Source organism: Strix uralensis, chromosome 1, assembly GCF_047716275.1.
Source record: "Strix uralensis isolate ZFMK-TIS-50842 chromosome 1, bStrUra1, whole genome shotgun sequence".
NCBI classification, from domain to species: domain Eukaryota; kingdom Metazoa; phylum Chordata; class Aves; order Strigiformes; family Strigidae; genus Strix; species Strix uralensis.
Genome location: NC_133972.1, coordinates 45,635,099 through 45,658,117, shown reverse-complemented (window position 1 = coordinate 45,658,117; position 23,019 = coordinate 45,635,099). Strand labels below are relative to the sequence as shown.

At 36.7% G+C, this 23,019-nt stretch overlaps 1 protein-coding gene across 3 annotated transcripts in view; it reads right to left on the bottom strand.

Annotated features, from left to right (window-relative positions):
• Nucleotides 1-23,019, bottom strand: part of PEX1 (peroxisomal biogenesis factor 1) — a 29,062-nt gene that overhangs the window by 1,022 nt on the left and 5,021 nt on the right. For 2 of the 3 annotated variants that reach the window (XM_074864523.1, XM_074864544.1), the window contains exons 5-23: nt 22,204-22,976; nt 20,658-20,777; nt 18,328-18,451; nt 17,935-18,044; nt 16,540-16,640; nt 14,918-15,050; nt 14,077-14,173; nt 12,793-12,963; nt 11,224-11,378; nt 9,766-9,955; nt 9,416-9,582; nt 8,419-8,553; nt 7,773-7,837; nt 6,822-6,964; nt 6,641-6,744; nt 5,299-5,475; nt 3,499-3,729; nt 681-881; nt 209-339 (exon numbers count right to left, since the gene is read on the bottom strand). In XM_074864523.1, coding sequence (XP_074720624.1) covers nt 209-339; nt 681-881; nt 3,499-3,729; nt 5,299-5,475; nt 6,641-6,744; nt 6,822-6,964; nt 7,773-7,837; nt 8,419-8,553; nt 9,416-9,582; nt 9,766-9,955; nt 11,224-11,378; nt 12,793-12,963; nt 14,077-14,173; nt 14,918-15,050; nt 16,540-16,640; nt 17,935-18,044; nt 18,328-18,451; nt 20,658-20,777; nt 22,204-22,976 — 3,328 coding nt within the window. The remainder of the gene's footprint in view (nt 1-208; nt 340-680; nt 882-3,498; nt 3,730-5,298; nt 5,476-6,640; nt 6,745-6,821; nt 6,965-7,772; nt 7,838-8,418; nt 8,554-9,415; nt 9,583-9,765; nt 9,956-11,223; nt 11,379-12,792; nt 12,964-14,076; nt 14,174-14,917; nt 15,051-16,539; nt 16,641-17,934; nt 18,045-18,327; nt 18,452-20,657; nt 20,778-22,203; nt 22,977-23,019) is intronic. The other variant, XM_074864533.1, reaches the window with a different exon arrangement.

Sequence of the window (23,019 nt, the reverse complement as noted above, 5' to 3'; positions counted from 1 at the left end):
TAAAAACAATAAAAGACAATGCACTGGTAAAATATCCTCCCTTTCCCCGTATGTAATTTAATATTTCTGAAAAAAATTGCTGTCAGAAGCTATTCAACTCTACTGCTGTTTCCCACATTAACTTACTACTGTGTTTCTGATGAATAAGGAATGTGAAGAGACCAAATCTCCACTGAATTCCCAATTAACTAAAAAATTTAATACTTACAGTTCAGTAAAATTCTTCCAGTCATCTTGGCTAATGGATGGTCTTATACCCTCAAGTGCAGTCATCAGATGGGACTGGGTAATAATTAAAGTGTTCTTGGCAAGCACTGACTGATTAAAGGTGCTGTCCTCCTTGAAAACAGAGCGATGAACAGACAATGAAAAATTACCACAGAAATATAGTGCCATGAATATCAGTAACTCTGAAACCTCATTATTACACGTACAGACAAATGTATTGTAAGTACAGTCACAACTTCCCTCCCGCCATGTTAATAACACAGAAATAGATATCTAGTTCTATGAATGTTAACATCTGGCTTATTTTCCTCAAACTAGGTATCATTTATCTTTGCTATTTTTGTTACATTTTATTTAATATTATTGCAGAAGTTATTTATTGAAATACCAAGAAGTGTGGGAAAACAATAGAAAAGTGTTAAGACTAAAAATAATCGAAAAAACTGCCATACTCCATTCTTGCTTTTGTAATTGGCTTTGATAGCACTGATTTCTGTCCTCAGGTGCTCTATTTGCTGCTCCTGGTTATTTTCCAGGGAGTCTTCCTGAGAAGTTGTTCTAAGCATTGGAGGTTGTGGCAATGCTGCATCTCTCTGAGTCACGCTGGTAAAATCATGGGTTATGGAGTTTGGTCCAGACAAACACAAAGAGCTCTAAATTGACCACAAGAAGAAATACATTAACTCATTATGGATCCAAAAAAAGCAACTTCACCGTTAAAATTTAGCCTACAATTCAGTAAAAGCTTGCCTCCACTGGTAAAAAGTGTACTTCCTCTTAAAAATCTATCACATACATAACTTTTTGAACAGAAAGATTTAGGTTAATTTGCCAAGGTGTGTTGGGAAAAGTAAAAATTTGAAAATGAAGTGTTTCATGTTTGGAAAAAATCTAGATTTTTTTTTTATAATGGCCTATGTCAAAAAGAATAAAGGTCTACTAAGTCCATTGTTTTATTTATGGATGAAAATCAGTGGTTCTGAAATCTGAGCAAGTTTATGTAGTTAGCTTTGGAATGACTCATAATTTAAATATTCATCACCTCCAGACTCTCTGCGCACTTGATAAAATATGCAACTTTCAAGTTCAACAGCTTTAAGAGATCAAAGTCCTTGTAGCCTTGCTGAAAAACTTTCACAGTGAAAGAAAAATTGAAGTCTCTAAAGATACGTTAATTGAACACGGTCATCTATAACGCAAGATAAAACATACAAAAGCAGCGTAGCAGTCAGTAATTAGTTCTCCAATGTCAAAGTAAGTTATTTTTGGCTTTAAGAATAAATGCAAGACAGTTTTGAAAACTAGTCTAACAACTTTGATAACTACTTGTAGTAACAGTTCTACAACAGATCTTGAAAATGAATGTCCCATGGATCACACGCAAACTCTCAAGTCATCTGTTCACCGTAAGGATCTCGGAGGCAGCATATTCTGTTTTGCTTACCTGGCAGCCAAGCGAGACGAGCTGGCCAGCTGATCACTATGCAGGTGCTGGGTAGCCAACCAGCACGTCCCTATCTGCAAGCTAGCCAGAGAACGTGCTGCGGTCTGTCCAGTGTGATACTACAACAGGAATTCTGCTTCTTAAGGGCAACGGTGGAAGCTAAGGCTTACTTCTGCTGTTTACACAATTCCATAGTCAGATTATTCCCTTAATGCACACTCTACTGGAAACTGAAAAATGTTTTATTCTTAAAATTATTACAGAATCACAGAATCATTCAGGTTGGAAAAGACCCTTGGGATCATCGAGTCCAACCATCAGCCCTACTCTACAAAGTTCTCCCCTACACCATATCCCCCAGCATCTCATCTAAACGACCCTTAAACACATCCAGGGATGGTGACTCCACCACCTCCCTGGGCAGCCTATTCCACTGTCTGACCACTCTTTCCGTGAAAAATGTTTTCCTAATGTCCAGTCTAAAACTCCCCTGTTGCAGTTTAAAGCCATTCCCTCTTGTTCTATCCCTAATTATGTGAGAAGAGACCAGCACCAACCTCTCTACAATGTCCTTTCAGGTAGTTGTAGAGAGTGATGAGGTCTCCCCTCAGCCTTCTCCTCCTCAAACTACACAGTCCCGGCTCCTTCAATTGTTCCTCATAGGATTTATTCTCCAGGCCCTTCACCAGCTTCATTGCCCTCCTCTGCACTTGCTCCAGCACCTTGATATCTCTCTCGTATTGAGGTGCTGAAAACTGGACACAATACTCAAGGTGTGGCCTCACCAGTGCAGAGTACAGGGGGACTATCACCTCTCTACTTCTGCTGGTCACACTATTTCTAATACAAGCCAGGATGCCATTGGCTTTCTTGGCCACCTGGGCACACTGCTGGCTCATGTTCAGCTGCTTGTCAGTTAGAACCCCCAGATCCTTCTCTTCCAGACAGCTCTCCAGCCACACCTCCCCAAGCCTGTAGCGATGCATGGGGTTGTTGTGGCCCAAGTGCAGGACCTGGCACTTGTCCTTGTTGAAGCTCATCCCACTAACGTTGGCCCACTGATCCAACCTATCCAAGTCCCTCTGTAGTGCCTCACTATCTTCATGCAGATCGACACTCCCGCTTAACTTGGTGTCATCTGCGAATTTACTGATGATACACTCTATGTCCTTATCAAGATCATCAATAAATGTTAAACAGAAAGGGTCCCAACACCAAGCCCTGAGGAACATCACTTGTGACCAGCCTCCAGCTGGATTTAGCTCCATTGGCCACCACTCTCTGGGACCGCCCGTCCAGCCAGTGCTTGATCCAGCAGACCATACACTCATCCAGGCCCTGAGCAGCCAGTTTTTCTATGAGAATTCTATGGGGAACTGTGTCGAATGCTTTTCAAAAATCTGGGTAGACAATATTCACTGCTTTTCCCTCGTCCAATAGTCCAAAAAGTATTACCTTTTGAAAGCTGGATGGTCATTGGTAATAAAACTGTTTTAGTAATAAACGTTGGAAGGTAACAAGCCATTAGACCAGACAATAAGATCTAGTATGAATGTATTTTGCCTCATTATAAGGTATTAAGCAGTGTTTTGGGATTTTGATTTTAAAGTCCTGCAAAGTTGCAGAGAAGTCCATATTGTATTTTGCCAGATAACATCCTTTCATGTTCTTCCCCACCGTGGACCACAAGGTATTGGATGAAGACAGTTTGAAGGACAAAGCAGACAAAACTATAATTATAAAACCATACCATTTGCCTAGTTCAGTTTTTCTGCTTCACAACTGAAAATATTTAGAAAATTAAAAATATTAAGCAAGTAATTTACCAGTTCTGAAGGAGTTCCGTTTCCCAGCTCTGATTCATAAGAGCTTCCAAAATAAAGACGATACATATTGGACCTTGGATCTTCAGGAAGCAAGTCAGACATGTCTAAAGAAATAAGAGATTGCTCTAGCCCTGCTTCTCCATCTGTTGCCGAATCATCTGAGCCACTGCTGTGGTTTAGAAAAACCATGGAAGAGAGACTGAAGTCACTATCAGAACTAGAACCAAAATCCTGTGACAAAGAACAGAACAGAACATTAGAAGTGTTAACTTGTAACTAATTGTAATCTGAAATACATTTAAAAAAAATCATACACAGTGCAAATTAAAGTATCAATTTACATTTGATTCTAGTAATCTTTCTCTGGGTGCACATTTCCACACATTTTGTTAAGAAAATCCAATGTCTTTAAGCAGAACTTTCTGTCTTCATGCTAGAAAAATAATTTGAGAAATTTTAAGGTTTTATTTGTTTGCTTTGAACTGTCTCGCTCACTTGGTAAGAGCAAGTGTTGGGAATCTTCATGTACAGTTCTGTTGTAGCACTGTATCACTTCTGTCTCAAGCATTTCCTCCAGGCATTTCAGCATCTCGTGTAAAGTGCTCTAGGAGATTGTGGTGAGTCTACTTTTACAGTGCCTAATTGCTGTACTCCTCTTCAGCCATAGGCAACACATTTTACATGCGGAAGTGGAAATCACAGTTGTCGCTTTAGACTGGTGTCTGCAAACCTTTCTGATTGTACACCAAAAAATTTCTGAGCGCACTCCACCAAATATATGCATATTTATTTATTTTTAATATATATACACGTACTTTTGAAGTTCTAGTATCTTCTTCCTGCACCTCAATGGACTGTCTTGTGCACCACCAGGGGTGGTTGCACACCACTCTGGAGACCACTGCCTTAGACAACGGCCTCCTCTAACGACAGATAATCATGGGGTATCCTTACAACTACTTACTTACTGATGCTGCAAGTGAAGGGATTGTTAGGGAGATTGTAATTATGCTGGAGATCCCTCCCAATACTAAGAGGTGCATCCTCAGAGACCCATCACTTGGTAACAGCTGGGACAAAAAGAACCCAAGAGGTCTCTTTGCTTTTGCACCCCTGACCCAACCCTTCCCTTTGACCTCTATGTAGTGGAAGCCATGCCTGTCCCTTTCCAGCTAGAACCATACGACAGGCATTAGAAATGTGAGGAAAGGTGGCTGAATAGAGGCTAAAAGAGGAAAGAACCTGTCAGTCATGTAAGGGTGGGATCCTGGACCTTGGAAGTGCAAGTATTAGCTCGTGCCTGGAAGATGAGCCAGACCAGGCTACTTCAGATATCACCATCCTCTCTCTTCTCTCCTGACCTTAAATCACAGTCTGCTGGAACAACTCCACGAAATCCACCAATTCCTTGCTTCCTCCATCATCCAAAATGTGCCACCTCAAAACTGAATTTGCTAGCCACTCCTAAGAAACTCTGAGTGGGATCCTTCCTAGTGATCTGTCAGTCATTCCGCATAACAATGATAAACAGATTTGGCTTACATAAATCTATTTAACATTAAACACCTATCATAAAATGGAAAAAAAAAGTGTTTAAGAAGTATTTAAACTAATTTTTTACATTATTCTTGCCTTTTTCTGCAAACATATTAAGATTTTAATCCTCTGTATACAAATATAGGAAAACTAAACCTTATTAAAAATAATTTTGAAAAAAAAAAAGGATAAAATTAACTCTTTCAAACATATCCATGTCAAAATAAAAAGAGCAGAGATTTCTTTTGTATCAGTTTTATTTACCTGTGTTAAACCTGAACCTAAATTAGCATGGATTGCCTCTAATTGGGCATTGTACAATAAAGCTTTTAGGTCAGCCCCTGTGAACCATTCTGTTTTTGCTGCCAAATCCTGAAAGTCCACATCGTTTGCCAAGGACAGGGAATGACTGAGAGCTTTTAAGATTTCATAGCGTGAATTCTGTAAAAAGGGAAAAAAAAATGTCAGTAAAGCAACCTGTTGTTTTCCTTGTCCTGATTGCTAGGTAGTGCCTTTGGCCCTATTACAAGCAACTTCCTATCTGAAGGAGGATCTTTTTTAAAGAAGATACTACCCTAATAATAGTACATATAAGACATACTGTACAGTAATCAATCTTTAAAATATAGGCATACATTTTGTTACATTTCTTGAAGAGTCTAAGAGAAACTGTACGAAATGCAGAAAAATATATTTCTCTAAATATCATTAATATCTGGGAATTTTATATATGAAATATTTAAAACTATGAAAGTGAACTCTGCTGCTTATATGTCCTTTTGCAAAGAGAAGTATGATGAGAGTGAAAAACTTCTGTTTACCTCCTGAATGATCATATTCTAAACCAGAGGTTTACAGAAAAAAAAAAAAAAAAGGAAAAGGGAGTCTATATCTGTATTCTTAAGGCACAGGATCATCTTCTTCATGTGTGTTTGAGAATGAAATGATGTGGTGCTTGTTACATGTGCCAACCAATCTGAAAATGAACACTAATTTTTCTCATAAAATGGGGAATCAAAGATACATATTGTACAGCCTCAAAGGCCTGATCCAAAACCCACTAAAATCAATGGGAATCGTTCCTTTCCTAACTAGTGACAGATCTGACTTAAAAAGAATTTGAATATTCCAAATTAAATGTGGGTAAAGAATAGTGGGGATCAACTGAATTCAGAATAAAACTGCTCTGAAAACTTCAGATAATTCAAGAGTTGTGTTGGGAATAGCTATGGTTCATCACTTCAAGCAAACGGCAGATCCACCGGACTCATGATAAGACGCAGAACATGATAAACACTACCCTGCTTCCAATTTCTTTCTGCATACTAGTTTCCTTCTTTTTTTTTTTTTTTTAAATCAGCTGTATCCACAGGAACATGATTTGATCCTGTAGACTGTGGTAAATGGCCTTGTCTTTCCCCAGTTTTATGCAAATACACTGACACTAAAATCAGTGAATTTATACTGTTGTGTAACTGGAGCTAGGCAATGAAGTTCACTGTTGAGGTTTGAAATGCCACTAAATATAAAGAAAAGGAGAATAAAGTCCATTAGTTTCTTTTTTTTTTTTAACTTGCCTCTCATGTAAAATGTTTTGTTTCCTCACCTGATCAGGAGGTGGACAGTACAGGCACTTATCCAGTCGACCTGGCCTTAACAAAGCAGGGTCAATCAAGTCTGGGCGACTAGTAGCAGCTAGCACATAAACTCCTTAGGAAAGTGCAGAAAAATATCATTAACATCTGCTAAACTTTTGCATAAAAAGGAGTGCACAGATGAATTACTACCTTGTAAGCCTTCCACACCATCTAACTGAGTCAACAGTTGGTTAACCACTCGGTCGGTAACTCCTGTGTTGTCATGGCCTCGGCGAGGAGCAATAGAATCAAACTCATCAAAGAAAATGATACAAGGCTTAGCTGCCTGAGCTCTAAAAGGTAAAAAAAAGACAATACTTAAATTCTGTTTAAGTTTGGGTCACAGCTAGAACTGCTTAGAAATATTAAAGGTAATTGCTTTTTGCTTCAGAGAACAGTTACGTTTAATGAGAGATGAGAAAATCTGTTTTCTGTAGAAATTTAGAGGTTCTGAAGAATGGGATTGCAATGGAATCACTGCTCATTTTTATGACACACCTTTCACTCTATAATTTCTGAAGTACTCAACTGTCGTGTTAATATACATGAAAGCTCTAAAATCCAATCACTGCAGACGAAGTCTTGGCTTATGTACATCTAACACAAAGACTGCCTACGCTGTAAACTACACAAGAAGCAAAGGCTATGCAGGATATGTGAACACTGAGGGTCAGTAAGGACAGATTTGTAAAAACAAAACAACTGGCAACAAGGACCTCAATACCAAGTCTAGTATGATCCTATGTACTGAGTGTTCATTACTAGTTGGAGCGCACTCGTCTGTCTCCTGGAGTCATCTGAAAGGAATTCAGCATGTGTTTTCCAAGACAGTTCTGTGATGTGAACGAACACACTGTAAATGGGGAGAACTGGGAGTTCAGCTTCCAAAATGCACTCCTGATCTGAGCTAAAATGCTCAGTTCTTAAATAATGATGGTTAAGTTGAACTTGCCAAGACCTGAACATCTGGTTCAGCATAACTAATTAATTCAGATGCTTTTGTGATCTGATGCTATGTCTCTCCTAGGACAAAAAAATTATTTCTTGGAGCTTCAACCAATAAAATTCATTGATAACCTGACCAATCTTTACAAAGCCAACCTGTTAAAGATATCTCGAACTGCTTGCTCACTCGCTCCAATGTATTTGCTGAGCAGCTCTGGTCCCTAAAAAAAAAAAAAAAAATCAGAAAAGAACATTCATGGTATGTTTCTTAGTTTTAACGTGCAAATCAATGTCAGCATCGATTTTATATACCGGAGTGAATTTTCTTGTAGCTGAGAGTGGTATCTCTGAATAGAAGAGCTGAGATGTCTAGATAAGCCAAAAGAATCTTTTAAGGATTCCAACTTAAAGTAATAATTCCATTTTTCTACTATAACAGAACATGTATGACGGTAGCACAAGGCAACAGCTTATACGTATTTTGAAAATATGTTTAAAATGCATTGCTCAACTTCATTGTCCAGTGGAAGCAAAATCCAGGCTCTTGTTATAAAAAACAGGAAACTAAGAACATCTAATTAAATTTTGTAATTCTGCCTAATAATTATACAAAAAAAAATATCATCTCAAAGTAATAAAACTTTGAAGTTCCAGAAGTCAGGGATATCCAGAGACATACTGAATTTTAAATGTGAGTTTCTTACTTTGGTGTTTTGACCTCACAAGCACATACTCACAGGTATTGTTAAGCTATTTCATTCAATTAATAAAATGAATCAATTAATCTTCAAACTCTTGCTACCTTTATGCTGATGAAATTCATTCCACTCTCTCGAGCAACTACTCCTGCTAATAGTGTTTTTCCTGTTCCAGGTGCTCCATACAGCAAGACTCCTGATCTCTGTCGTAAGGGCAGGTTTGCAAATAATTCTGGATACTGGAAAAGAATTTCAACAAGACATATTCTAAAATATGTAATTATTCTGCAGTGTACTGTAACATCACTGATTAGTGTTGATTTTTGTCTCAATAGAATGTGTCTAATTTCTTTTATCCACATTATTATCACAAGAGCTCATCTGGACTCTTGTTAGTTTAGCCCTAGGCTCAAGTGGGTTCCTAGGCTTCATAGGTACTTAAAATACAAACAAGTGGCATTTTCTACCAAGAGGAAACAGGACAGAATAGGGATGCACTAGAGCTTTATACTGTCCATGTTGGTACTTCTAAATTCCTATTTTAATTACGAACTGATATGATTAAATTATATAAGTATACAGTAAAAGATTCGGTCCATTACACAGAAAACTGTTCAGTCATTTTGTTGGAAGACTGAAATGGATGGCTCATCTCAGTGCTGGAAGTTTTAAGCAAGCAAGGCAGAAAGGCCACAGTAAAATAAAGGGGAATTGATGGATTTGCATTCATCCAGAACAGAATACTTCTCTAGCAAAAGCACTGCAGAAGACAGCTGGAAACGTTATCTTTACAGAGTCCAATAACCAACCCTGCAACACAGAGCGTAGCAAAGATGATGTTAGCAATACTGCAGTATTCTAGAGCAACACTTGATCTGTAGAAATGCACAAGCCATTGCCTTTTGTATTTGGAAGAGGGAAGGGGAAGGAGAAAGAGTTTTCCAGTAGCTGAAGACAGCTGAAGACTGGGAAGCTACAAAAGTAGCTTAAAGTCATACCTGTTGTCTTTTTGTCAAATACCATGTCACACCTTAAAAATAACTCTTCCCCTACTAACGTTACATACACAATTCAAGTAACTAATTTAAAAGAACTGGGTACCTTTGCAGGTAACATGATGGTATCCATGAGTATTTGCTTCACATCTTTTAAGCCACCAATCCTGTCCCAGCCAATGTCTTTAGGTTTATGAAGGTTGACATTTCTCAGAGCTAACGGAGTAAAATCTTTTAGAGCTTTCTGAAAATCTGTAGTTGAGAGATTCAGTTCTGCTTAAAGAAAAAAAAAAGTCCTGAACAAAAAAAAGAACACACAGCCTACCAGTAACAAATTTCTCACAATATATAGCAATTAAATACATTTTAACCCCGGCTTTTTATTTCTGTATTATTTCACAGGTTCTGGATAACAGAAGTAAGACTATGAAAGAAGAGATTTTGTTGTCAACATACCACCATTTTGAAAAGCATTCTGGTTGGAAACACAGGCATGAATGGCACGATCAACCAGCATAGTAAAATCTCTAGCAACAAAACCTTCCGTTTCCTTTGCAAGACATTGGAGGTCAAGATCAGAGAAATTCTTTATATCAGAATTCAGTTTCTTTTTTATTATTGAATACAGGATTTCACATCTTTGCTTCTGAAAAACAGAATTGTGCAGCAAGTGTATACTGAGTTTAATATTTATATGGATTTTAGAAATTCAAAAAGTAAATACATACAACTCACGATAATTTCCTTAAATATTTACACGTCACCAAACCTTCAAATGACAAAATCTGAGCAGGCATGAATATAAATAAAAGTTAGCTCTTCAGATGAATTTCAATAAATCCACCCATTACATAACTACAAATGTTTATCTTGCCACAGCTATCTTAAACCCAACAATTATAGTGAAACAACCCTCCACCCCACAGATTCTACTGTTTTACACCCATTTTTTCTGTTTAACAGGAAAAGGAACTTCTTTCATTTTGCTGATATAAGCAGAATATATTTGCGATTAAATATATTGCATTAGATAAAACACATCAGATCATTTGGTGTCTTTTGAGATCCTGACTTTTCCAGTGATGCCTCATGCTTATTCACGTATTAGTATTAAAAATGATAAAAGCAAACTTGCAGGAAGTGGGAGAAAGCTACACTGTATCTAACACAGAATCCCCTGCTCAGTGGCTTTTAATAGCTAGCCTGTGACACAAGACAAGCAGGCAGGAACATCCCCTGTTAAATAAGTTGCCATGTTGGTGTCATGTCATTAGGGCATGCACAAGTACAAAGTGTCTGCTTTCTCCTGCAATGAAGTTATACTGTTTATTCTTCCTTCTATCCATTTTACTTTTCAAAATGGACTATATTCAAAAGTAGAGGGATGTAATTAATATAGAAAACTAACTCAAAACTCTCACATAAAATTAACATTTAGTTTTAATAACATTTTAAAAATACACATTCTAGGAGCATACTTATTCCTGTGAGGAGTGAATAAAGACACTCAAATTTAATCTCATTTCTCTAACTGTAGTGACTTACATGTTTTTTCAAAGCTGCTCCTCTAGAATCCCCTTACAGGTAACAAGGAGACATGTATATCTCACCTATGTTAGACAACCTGACTTGTTTTACATTGAACTGAATGTCCTCTGAACAACCCTTCTCTCACCACTGAAGATAAGGAGAGTGGGGCCAACTGGGAGTTTTCACTGGACTACTTTTATTTTTTTAAACTTTATAATGACAGATATAAGTTCTGAGGTATTTAAATATCATGAAAGAACTTCTAAGGTTTCCAGATTTTTCGTCATCTTTGGGTGTAACCTACTATTTTTGCAGCTGTTCCAGTACTATATTTGAGGCTGCTGGGAAGGCAAACAACATTTTAACCATTTTACCTGAATTTACCTGATCTGGAGAACGGATACATTTGAAGCACTGAAATATGTGAGTTCCTTGAGCTGAAACCAGGGAAGGATGTAGAGAGTGTTCAGACTGACTTGTGGCAATTAATGCAATCAAACTTCCCATGGAAATAACTTCTTTTATCAGATCTTTCAAAACTAAACACAGAAGACATTGCTCCATGAATTGCAAAATAACAAAAGATTCTGCATTGCATAACAGTCATTTCTGCTATACTGGAGATCAGCATTAGGACACACAAAATGTAACATCTTATTCTATATCTGTTTTATTCCCATGTTTAGAGGCTTTTTTTAAATTAAAAAAATAAAAGATGTTGTTTTTTTTTTTCCTAGGACAGTACCTTCCGTTAATAAAATGCCAGCAGAAGTGCTCTTTAAAAGCTAAATTTGTAACATCACTGATGATGTCTATCACAGGATATTAAACAGGGATTTTTTTTGTGTGCTATGATCACTGTTCTAGAAATATTATTCCCTCCATACAAACAAAAAAGGGAAAGTTACAAGAATAAAAATAGATGCTGAGCCTAGAAAATAAGCAATCTAGGAAAAAATAATATATGAAAGTCAAAGAAATTATGGATGCAAGGTAGATCCTGGTGGAATTATAGTTAAAACTCTAAAACTCTGTTGTACGCATTATACCTGTAAATAATAAGAAACACAAACAATTCTTCAAGTAACTTAAGTGCACATTTTTTTAAAAAAAATTATGGTACGATTTTCTGACCTTCAAAAGTAATTTAATAAAAAATTACACCAACTCCCTCAAACTGAGATAAGAAATGGAAGATATTTTTTGCTACGGCTTTAATTTTACATGAACAGAGTTGAATACAGCTAAAAAACCAAGATATTAATCTCGATCATTTAAATTTAAATTTTTTTGCTACTTATCCCTGACTAGATTTTAAGGAATAAAAAGAAACTGTATACAGGATGTCAAACTACAATTGATAATCTTATTTTTAAAATCTATGGATTGTTACACTGTAAAATGGAAGTTCTACAAAGTATACCAAGTAGAATGATAAAGAAATTAGTACTCAGCTAAAAGAAGTTAGTTCTAAACATCGACAAGTATCAAATTTATGTATCTCTGTAATTATAAATAATAATTATGGAAAACATGATCAATTTTGATGATATGTCAATTGTAATATTGATCTTATAAGTAATTATTAGTTAAAGATTCATCTGTAATTTGTAAGCAATTGCAACATATTTGAGTGCATGAGCAAAATAAAAAGGAACTGAGAAGCATCTGCCACTGGCAGTGGTACTGACAACAGCCATTGCCATCAGCAGTGGTGGTGTATGTACCATTGGCAATGTCTACTCCAAGCTCCGAGGGGACCATTTTGATTCAGCTAGTGGTCCACAAATGGTCTACAAACTTGTAATTTGTGAATCCCTGCCATGGAATACCACACCGTCCACAGGCAATAATGATACGGACAGAATTGTCCATGTAGGACAGTACAATTGAGGTGCAAGAAATTCCAAGATGCATTATATTTTTATCCAAACACAGGCAGCACAGTATTACCATAAGCAAGTCTATTGCTTTGAACCGTTTCAGGGCTGTTCTCATGCTCTGGTGTAGAAGGTACTCCAACAATGTGATCAAGATCATCCATCAAAAGAATGGATGGTTGTCTCCATGCTGCCTCTAAAAAAGCTTCTTCCACACTTTTCCTTATGTTTGCTAATCTTTTTCCTAAAACAGAAACACAATTTTAATGACAAAACATATCAGGAAAAAAAATCATCAGACTGACTACATCTTGTTCATGTAATACTACAACGTTTTGATTTGTGTAGCTTAACTTTACTCCTATAAATCCAGGTACCAAGATTAAACCAGAGTCAATAGTCAGTAAAGAAAAGAGTCCACATCTTCTATCAAAAAAAGTACTAGAAGGATCCACCTGTCCTAAAATGAAATTATCATCTTTCACTAACCACTATAGAAGCCTACAGTTCTAATTTCTAGACAGTTAAAAACAGAACAGTATCAACAGCACTCTAAATTAGCTATTAAAGAATCCTGCAATTGGAAGAATTTTTCAGAGCAAAGGACCTAGCTCTTTATCAATCTTTCCCTTTTTCTCTGGAGCAAGGAGCTTAGTAGGGACTTGAGAAAAAAGAGTACAGCCATGCAATGTAAGGGCTCTGTAACAAAACAGTTGAGTATTCTCTGCCTCTGTAACACCGAGACTATTTAGGAAAGCCAGTAGATGAAAGAGTAAAAAAAGCCTTTTTTGTCTTCTTACATCTTTGCTGTGAAATACTTATTTTGAACTCACAAAATCTAAGGATTCATCTCATCATCATCATCACTCATAATCATGAGTGTTAGATGACTACTGCCAACATACACTAGGTTAAGTAAATATGCCATCATAAATCAGGTTTCAGCTGGTTGTTCGATCCTTCTTTGGTGCCTGTGTCATCTTTTCACTGATTAATACAGGTATCCTTTAACACTTGTAATTTTTTAATGTAACACTCGTTACAGCTAGCACAGCTGAAAAAAACCACACAGTTCAACTTGCAACTTCTTCCTATCTTGTAACAATCAGAAATAAGTACGGCAAGCATTGTTTGAATTTGGTGGTGGTACATGGGACAGAAATTGATAAAAGTGTGAAATAAGCTTACGGCAGCTGTGTTTTCATCAGACTGTTAAAGATGCTCATTGCGAGGCACCAAATATCCTTGCAAAAGCTGTAATAATACTAGAAAAATTATTCAGAGTAAATATAGTAACTTTGTAATTGTGCATCATCATACAGCAAAGATTTGAGAGTAAGAAAAAAAAATATCATACCTCTTAAAGGTTTACAATCAATTACTTCCACATGGGCATCCAGTCTATCGAACGCTTCTCTGCAGATGGCCTTTGCTAATGCCGACTTTCCACTTCCCTACAAAAATAAATGCGAGCTAATGTAAATTGACAGAACTAGTTCCTTCTGTTTCTGTAGAGTTTTGGTCACAGTATACACCAGTTAACAAGCTGGGAAAGCTGTACGCACACTGGTTTTATTCCTCACCGAAAGTATATACATGTTCTGTCTTTATATCATTTGGTAGAGACCAAAGCCATAGATAGAAAGAAGTATAAACAATTTCAGAGTGGATACATCCACTGTGGGTAGTGTTCTGATTCCACTGAGTTCATGTTAAGACATCTTTTAGTTTCAGTGGAATATGGTATTAAATGGATCACCATAAGAGGGAACAGGAAAACAAAAGTATCAACTCCACTACCATTTTATGTTAGAACACAGGAGAAAATATTATATTCTTATTTTCATGCAAATATTTCAGAGAAAATAAGTGTTTCTTATAGTATAAAAATAAAGTAGATTAATCCCCTAAGGGAACAAATTGAAATGGCATTGGTTGCAATCCTTAAAACTTACATTATATATATATATACATGAAATCTGAATATGTATTGATGAAGTGTGCACAAAATCTGTATACAAATATATAATATAATGTTTTACTGAATTAACTCTCTTCAGTTAACTGCTTTTTTTTCCCAGCTTCTTCTTTAATTCTTTGGAATTTGCATGGTATCAAAAAAATGTAATGAAAACAGTTTTGTAACTGTGGAAGACAATCTGGGAGGGTTTGCAAATAAAGAGTAGCAAAGTGCATACCTTTCCTCCTGTGAGAAGCACCCCTCCACTTCGCAGTCCCACAGCAACAGCAGCCAGCTTCTGAGATAAAGGACGCCCCAGAAGACTGTGGCTTATGTGTTCAAAGGCAGATGTTCCTAATTTGTCCACTCCTCTGCAAAGCAAATAAAACATTAAATGGCCTAGGGTAGCATCAGTACACACAATGTAAACAGTAATAGCTTGCAGCATGGTGAAGTTTCAATGCTGACACATTGTGATGTACTTCATCTTTTCAAGAAAAAGCTAAAGACAATTCAATCTGAAGATCTTTATTCTGCAGTGGTGACACAGGGGACACAGACAGACACTGCAGGACACCCCCACAATGGAAGGGTCATCCAGTCATTATACACCACGAGGTAGGTCTCAGAAGACAAAAGCTAACCATCTTCTGGGGCTTCATCTATTTGAGTGTCTGAGTAACAACCTACTAAAAATGTAACAAATTGGTAAAACAATGGAGCATGCCTGGGTCAGAAAAATTCCTAGCCTTTTCGGAATAAAGTAACACATAGTTCCTTTGAAGACATCCTTATCCTTTACCGGTTCTAAATCTTTGTGACTTTCAAGACACAAAGCCTTTCACATCCACAAACAACAAGCCTGTCAGTTTTGTATTTCAACTTTAAACAGAAAGTGTTTTTCCATGAGAAATGGAATAAACAAATGAATCCTGGTTTCTAACATCGCTATCCTACAACATCCCATCCCTATCACACTACCCCCATAGCAGTTCCCATTCCCTCTTCAATAATAATATGCTCAGTTGCTTTTCACAATGCCTCATTAACATCCTCAGCTGCCTTTCACAGTGCTGATAGCATACTACCACAATACTCCAAGTCTCTCACATCCTCTCCGTTCCATCCCTACTTCAGGTTTGCTTACTACACAGTACCACTGTCTTCCCTCATACTCATGATCACGGCTTTACATATTACTTATTTGTTGGGGAAAAGCCAGTATGTCCTATGGCTAGTTCCAGACTACACCTCTGCCACTGGCCACCTAGCAGGTTAACCAAGCAGCTGTTGAGCTTACATTGCTCATTTTACCAGTGGAGACACCACTCCGCACTTCTCTCCTCAGCTGACAATTCTGATAAAACTTGTAGGAAGTAAGTTTCTTTGCGACCCATGCTATTAAATGTAGTTAAACAAGTAAACAGGTTTAAGTTAAGGGTTGACAGACAGACTGCAACATAAGTTTTGATTCATTTGGAAACCTCGGCCTAAACAGCCCTAGTATCCCTTACTGCTACATAGAGGTCTGTTTCACACTACTTAGAAGTACACCAAGAGCTACTCAACTATCAGTATTTCTTCTGAAACTCATGCAGTTCTACTGTCAGACATGGTGAACTTGTCAGTATGCAAGTACCTTCAGTCACATGAAGTTTTCTATTCACTGCAGTAAAACTATTCAGAGGACAAAATTAAACATCTACATACACTAGGATAAGGTCTGAACCTGACACAAGCCAAAAGATGCAGAGGTTTTTTTAGATCTGGCTTAGTTTTCAAAAAATCTGCATTTCCACCAATATTCTTTTTTTAAAATTCCCATTCCCTCCCATGTTTTCTACTATGAAAACGTCTCACCCTAAATCTTTTAGTTTGTGGTAAGGAAGGTTCCTGTCTGTATCACACATAGGTGGCTGGCTGTCACCGTCAGCTGTTCCAGTTAGAGGGTGTAAAAGAACCTACAACAAAGGAAAGAGTTAGTACTTTGCATTAAATATAACTACAGAAGAAGGATATAGAAGTGACTAGCCATTTCTGGAATTGTGTAAAGAAAATGTTACATGTATGTTTTGCTGAAGTTTACTGCCCTTGGAAGAAAGCTGCATTGGTAAAATGGCATCGATACAACTATTTCCAAAATACAATCCCGTGTTTACAGTAATGTAATAACCTGTGATAAGATGTTAGGCCAAGTGCTCTTTATACCAGACTGTGCGGCCCATCATCTCTCTCCCTACCAGTAACTACTCGAGGCAAGATAGTGAAATCAGATCAGGAGTCTGATCTGGGTGAAAAGTAACCTGACAAAACACCTGGCTTTTTCACCCACATGAATTTTTCAGTCTAGCTCAGTGGGGAGCTAGTATGGAAAGCTGTGCAGGCAAACAGGGCTAAGAGAGAGGTTCACAGATAAGGACAGGCTGGTAGGAGATGCTGACACTGCTATTAAGAAATGCATTTCACCCTTTCATTTTAGTACCAGTCACTAGCACAATTTGTAGAAGTCTTCTTGTACTTCTCTACTACCAATAGAAATAGAGGTCTTGTTCTACTTCTTTTTGAATAGGAATCCTAAATTTTGCAGGAAAATATCTATTCTAAATAGTCAAAACAGGACACCTTAATTCTCTGCTAAAATTTAACTGTATCAGTTTTAAAAAAAAAAAAGTTATCCCACTCCTATAACCATAAACCTGGAGTCATAGGCACTGGTTCAATCAGAATTATTAATGGAAACAGTAATCCTAATATTAAATAGAAATATTTACTCTCCTGAAAAAGGAGACTGAAGAAACAGATGCACAGAAACTATGTAAACGAGAAGGCAGTGTGAGCTTGGTAGGTTTGAATGGGGAATATGTCTCATCTTCGTCAGAACAAGGTACCGTTCCTGCCAGATACACTGTGAAGTGATTTTACAGTGGCTTAGGCATTAAGGGAAAGAACAACTAAGTATAAGGACAGTATGCTCAAACTTGGACAGTACTGAGGCTCTTCTGCTCTAAATGATTTTTTCTAAGAATTTAATATAGACTATGAAATTCAGTAACTAGTGTGGCATGCCATAATCTCACCAATGCTGAGGCTATAAATAACATATCAAGAATGCAGATATTTAATGAATTTAATGAACAGGTTGTCATTATTTATTTAAAAAGGGAAACCAAAATACATTATATATAAAATGTAATATATTTTTAACCAAATATAACAATTTAAATTACTTGATACCTGATACTATGTGATATTTACTTGTATATTGGCCTTTTGCAGCAAACTGGGACTCAGCATAAAAATACTCTCAGACTTATTTTCTTCAGTGTGCGTAGGATGCACTACGCTAAGGAAAAACTCCTCTGTTCCTGTAAAAACCCAAGGAACAACTATTAAAATTCCAAATAAATTCAGTTTTTATTCCTCATAACATGAAACAGATTAGTGTATTCTGAATTACTACAATATAATCCAAAATGAAAGAATAAAAAAGGTTAATCATTATTACAGCATAATTCATTGTTACAGTTTCAGGGTAAGAGGTATCTGTTATGCCAAATGGTGTATATGGAGATTAAATAGCGTATTGCCTAAGTAAATTCCATAATGGACAGTTAAGACAGCTACAGCACAGGTCAGTATTAGCCTTACCTTCTTTAACAGACAGAGGTATACAGTCTGTGCTTGTCATTACCCACGGGAGATCATCGGTAGCAGAATCCCGCAGCCAAGAACTGAAAGCAGATTTAACATCATCTTCATGTATATCTTTATGCTAAACAGGAAAAAAGAAAGGGGAAATTATGCAAACCAAGGTGTTAGTAAGTAAAACTGTTTTCTTCCTACGCACGAGGCATTTGTTTCTCTTATGGTAGCAGAAAGATGGAAGAAGATATAACAGTTTTATTTATACAGAAAGTAACATTTTGCCAACAAACACCTTTTCTATCAACTGCTCCATGGAAAGCATCTGTCTAGCCCTTGCTACAGCAACAGCTGAATCTTCCACGACCTTAAAGATTTTATCTTTGGAACACTGATGTGAGGGCAAGGAAAATCTTTTATTCTTCTTTTACTTATCTGTATTGCCAGATTCAAGAGCACTACTCAGGTTTGAAAAAGCACCCAAGATATGCACCAGTATTGACCTGTCACTTATTTTGGGTGCTCACTACATCCCTCTCTTCTCTGTGTACTCTGCTTCCTACACAAAGAAGCTTGGGCTCATCTAGATCAGGGGCATCGCCAACAAACTTCAACAAGCACGCAAAGAGGTCAAACAACTTACCCCAGATCACCTAGACAAATTGAATAGTTAAAGAAATTGAGTCTACATCACATATACCTTGGCTGAGTTCCTAATCACAGAAGTATAATTCCTGCCCAAAAAAGGGGGAATCAGCCGAGATCATGGAAGCAGTGTTCAGAAAGAAAAATGAAAGTTACTGTCATATTTCCTACTGTCTTTGTCTGGTTTGTTCCAAGAACTAAAAAAACTTCAACTGAATTAGAAAGAAGGGGAGAAATCTGTATTTAAAACATGTAAAAGCACATGTCACTACTTTGTACTGTGGCGTACTGAAAGGCACGGACTCCCCCGGATGATGGAAAAGGAGAAGACAACTTCTTTCCCACATTGTACAATTTTAGTAAATTACTGACAGCATGCTCTTAACTCCAACATAAAAAAAAAAAAAAAAAAAAAGAGTTCAAGAGTTCAACCATTCCTCTGTAGGTAAGAAACTAGAGTATCGGGGATAAAGAACAAACCATACATAAGCCCTGCTATGATACGAAGTGCTGTATTTAAAGTTTTGAGGGGCAGCTAACATGGGGAATAATCAGTCCAGTGTTGCACAGAAACAAGCATATGGTATGTTATGAAGATATACGTCATTCCAGAGCTCATCTGACAGACTGTGAGAACTGGTACAAAGTATGTTCTTACTGTCACAGATCCTCACTCGGAAGACTGGATATGTCTCACTGACAGAAAAACAGAGGGATTCAATGATATAACTCTAGAAAATTAAATCTTTAGCATATGGGGAAAAAATATCAGCATTAAAAGGAGGTAAAAACCTAAACAGCACATAAAAATTGTAATAATTTTATTGCAATTGTCTCTCTTAGGAAATCCACTGGGCACTGCAATGTTTGAAGAGTATAAGCATGTCTTCTCCCAGAACACTTAAAACAGGTATTTCCTTTAACTCTATGATTATTTCTTGGTTTTGTTTGTATAGTAGTAAACCTATACACTTAAAATTTGCTATGTTGGAACCAGTATTAATGTACTGCAGATGAAGGTCTGATGCAAAATTATTATTGATTATTGTTTATTATTATTGTTGCTATTTTGAGAGGAATTTTTTAGGTTTGAGACCTAATTAAACAGAAAATGCATCTTTTCCCTACCAATGCCATTTCTTCTTCATGATGTCAACATCCTTTTTAATAAGGAAGACATCAGAAGTTTTCACAATTTGAGAAATAATGGAAGACCCTATGATTTAAAAGGTACTATACAGCATTCCTCTAATAGCTTCAGGGAACTAGGAGTTAAAATTCAGTTCTATTTCCTCCACCCTCTGTAACCTCTGCCAGTTCCTTTAAATAAGAAATTGTTACAGATAACATGCTAAACTATTTGAAATACTTACCAAGTGCAAAACAAAATTCAATGGATTGATGTTGTGGTATCACTGATCAAAATACAGAATAGTATTACTAGATAAGCCTTGTTTAAGTGAATCATAACATCTTCTTAATTTAAATGACTTATATAGTAAAAAGAAAAAGCAAGGAATTATTTAAAAATAAATTTCTTTGGAATGGTGTCATACATGACAGACAACTTCCAAACTATCATCTAACAAATGAAAACAAATAAACATTGAAAAAAAGCCCAACCTTGACTAGAGCAACATTATCAGTTTTCCAATATACGAACAAATACGTGACCAAGAATATCAACTCACTAAGTTCTGTTTGGGTTGCAGTCTAAGATATACAGGAATTTTAGGAACAGATTCAACTGACTTAATTCGGACTGTTGAATGTATTTCGATACGTAGCTTTTTTCTCAGACCATCTGGAATCTGAAATATTTAAAATAAAAGCAAAGAAAAATGAAGTATCAGAAAGTAAAACAGTTATAACATTGCCTATATAGCAAAACACGTTTCTCTGTCACTAATAGAACCTCTACATTTGATCATTGATCTGTTTATTATGTAATCTGCAAGAGAATTAAGAAGGAAACCATAAAATGGGTGGTGGCATCTAAATCTTGTTCTCTCCTGCACATTTCTAATTGCCTTTTATCCTATTTGTGAAAGTGCTCACTATAGCTGATCACCTAGTAACAACTTTAAATAAAAACCAAAAGGTTGAAAAAGAATTAGGAGGAATTCTTAGAACATTGTAAGAATGCTTTTAGCATAGGAGAAAAACAAAAACTCTACTTTTTGTTTGATTAAAATTAATTTTACATGGGCAGGTAAAGATAAATAGGCTATTATACAAATCAGAACTAAGCGCATCTGCAGCACAGAGGGAAAAAATCCAGACTCCCTAAATCGTACTAGTCAGTTTGCCCTTTTAAAAAGGAAACTACTTTTCAAATATTCTGCACTATTTTAAATGTATATCCAAATTGAAAACAACTCATAAATGTCTGTTAAGTCCAAAAGACTTTATGGAATTTGGAAAATGACGTCTTTTAAAAGATTTAGTGGTAAAGACCACTGCCGGCTCTTGCTCTTACTCTCAATTAAAAAAATAAAGAGAATGGTGAGTTGTATATTATGTTAAAATAATGATTTGGAGTGCATTTTATCTATTTTTGTTGACCCCACATGTGCTTCCAGGAAACAAACATAAGCAGGCTGTAGTTCTATCAGAACAAGCTGAAATGTCAGTGTCTGCACACCAGGACTTGTGGCACCTTACAAAATAGTATATAAAAATTGAAATAGTTTCAATTATATAAAAGCTAGTTATTTGACATTAAGATTTATTTTAAAGAGTATATAAAAGCACTTGCAAACATCACATAGCACTAGGATATGTGATCCCATTACTTTACAGTTTGATGACACCTAAAGTCGAAAGCACATTTTAAAGTGGTAACTGATGAAAAGAATCTCATTATGCAGTAGTGAATGTAAGTAGATACTTTCACATTCTTATTAATATAATGGCTACCAACAGATTTTGAAGGAAGTATAAATTCCCTACAGAAACACTGAAGAATTTTCCCCATTTGGTGCAAAAATGCTGAGGATGCAGAAACCCAGAGGACACCATACATCTTGGAAGATGATGGTGAGTAACGTAGTCCAGCATGAGATGGCTTAGCAAAGCACGGCTCTAGTAAATATTATTTGATTCTAGTATACTCTACTTGAGAGCTTAACACAAAGTCTGTATCCCAGAACTGCATGATAATTAGCCAGCTCCACAATTATCTAATAGAAAATATTATCCAATAAAAAGCCCAAAAGATAGTGTGCTCAAACTGACCCAAACTCTTCCAACATGTAGGGCTTCCCCACTGTGGCCATACTCTATGACACTCTTTAGGTCTTCAAATCCGTTCCAAATGATTTGAACAACAGATCCCTCACTGGATGCTTGACTGCTATTAGAATTAGAATTATTTTTGTCTTGTGTACTAGTCAAATGCTTTTGCTTTTCAAATGGCAGATTTTGCTTTGCTTCTTGATGACGCTGTCTTGGGGAAAGCAGCTCATTAATTCTCCCATAAGATACTACAGGACTTGGATCCAAATCAGTAAATTCTAAATTCCAAGGAAAAACATGAATGGCATTGCATTTCATAAATGCATGATTGGCAGATGCATTCTGTACGCTGGGAGGCTGGGACTGACATACTCTAAAAATGGAATCCATGTGAATTAAGTTCAGCAGCTTGTCTTTGAAGGTGCTCACTTCATCTTTATCACACAACGTCTTTTGTTTCTGTTCAGATGTGTGAGAGAAAATGCTCCCTATGAGATTCCATATATTTGGGAGAACATTTGAGCCAAACGTCACATCTGCACCAGCCTTACTCTGTTCAAGGACTCCTGGCTTTAAGTAAGGTTGTTTGGCAAAAGGATCCTTTACTGTTTCTTCTTGCTCCATGTTATTTTTCACAAAATTTTTGAGCAAGATGTCACTTTCTGTGGAAGGCGTGCTGGTGATATTTTCCTCAAGTTCACGTGTTTTGGGGCATATCAGAAGCTCCGTGCACGGTTCTAATCTCCCATAGGAGGCTGCTGGCGTAAGTGTACCTGCGTGTGAACAAAGCAGGTCAATGAATGCACCCACTCTTGC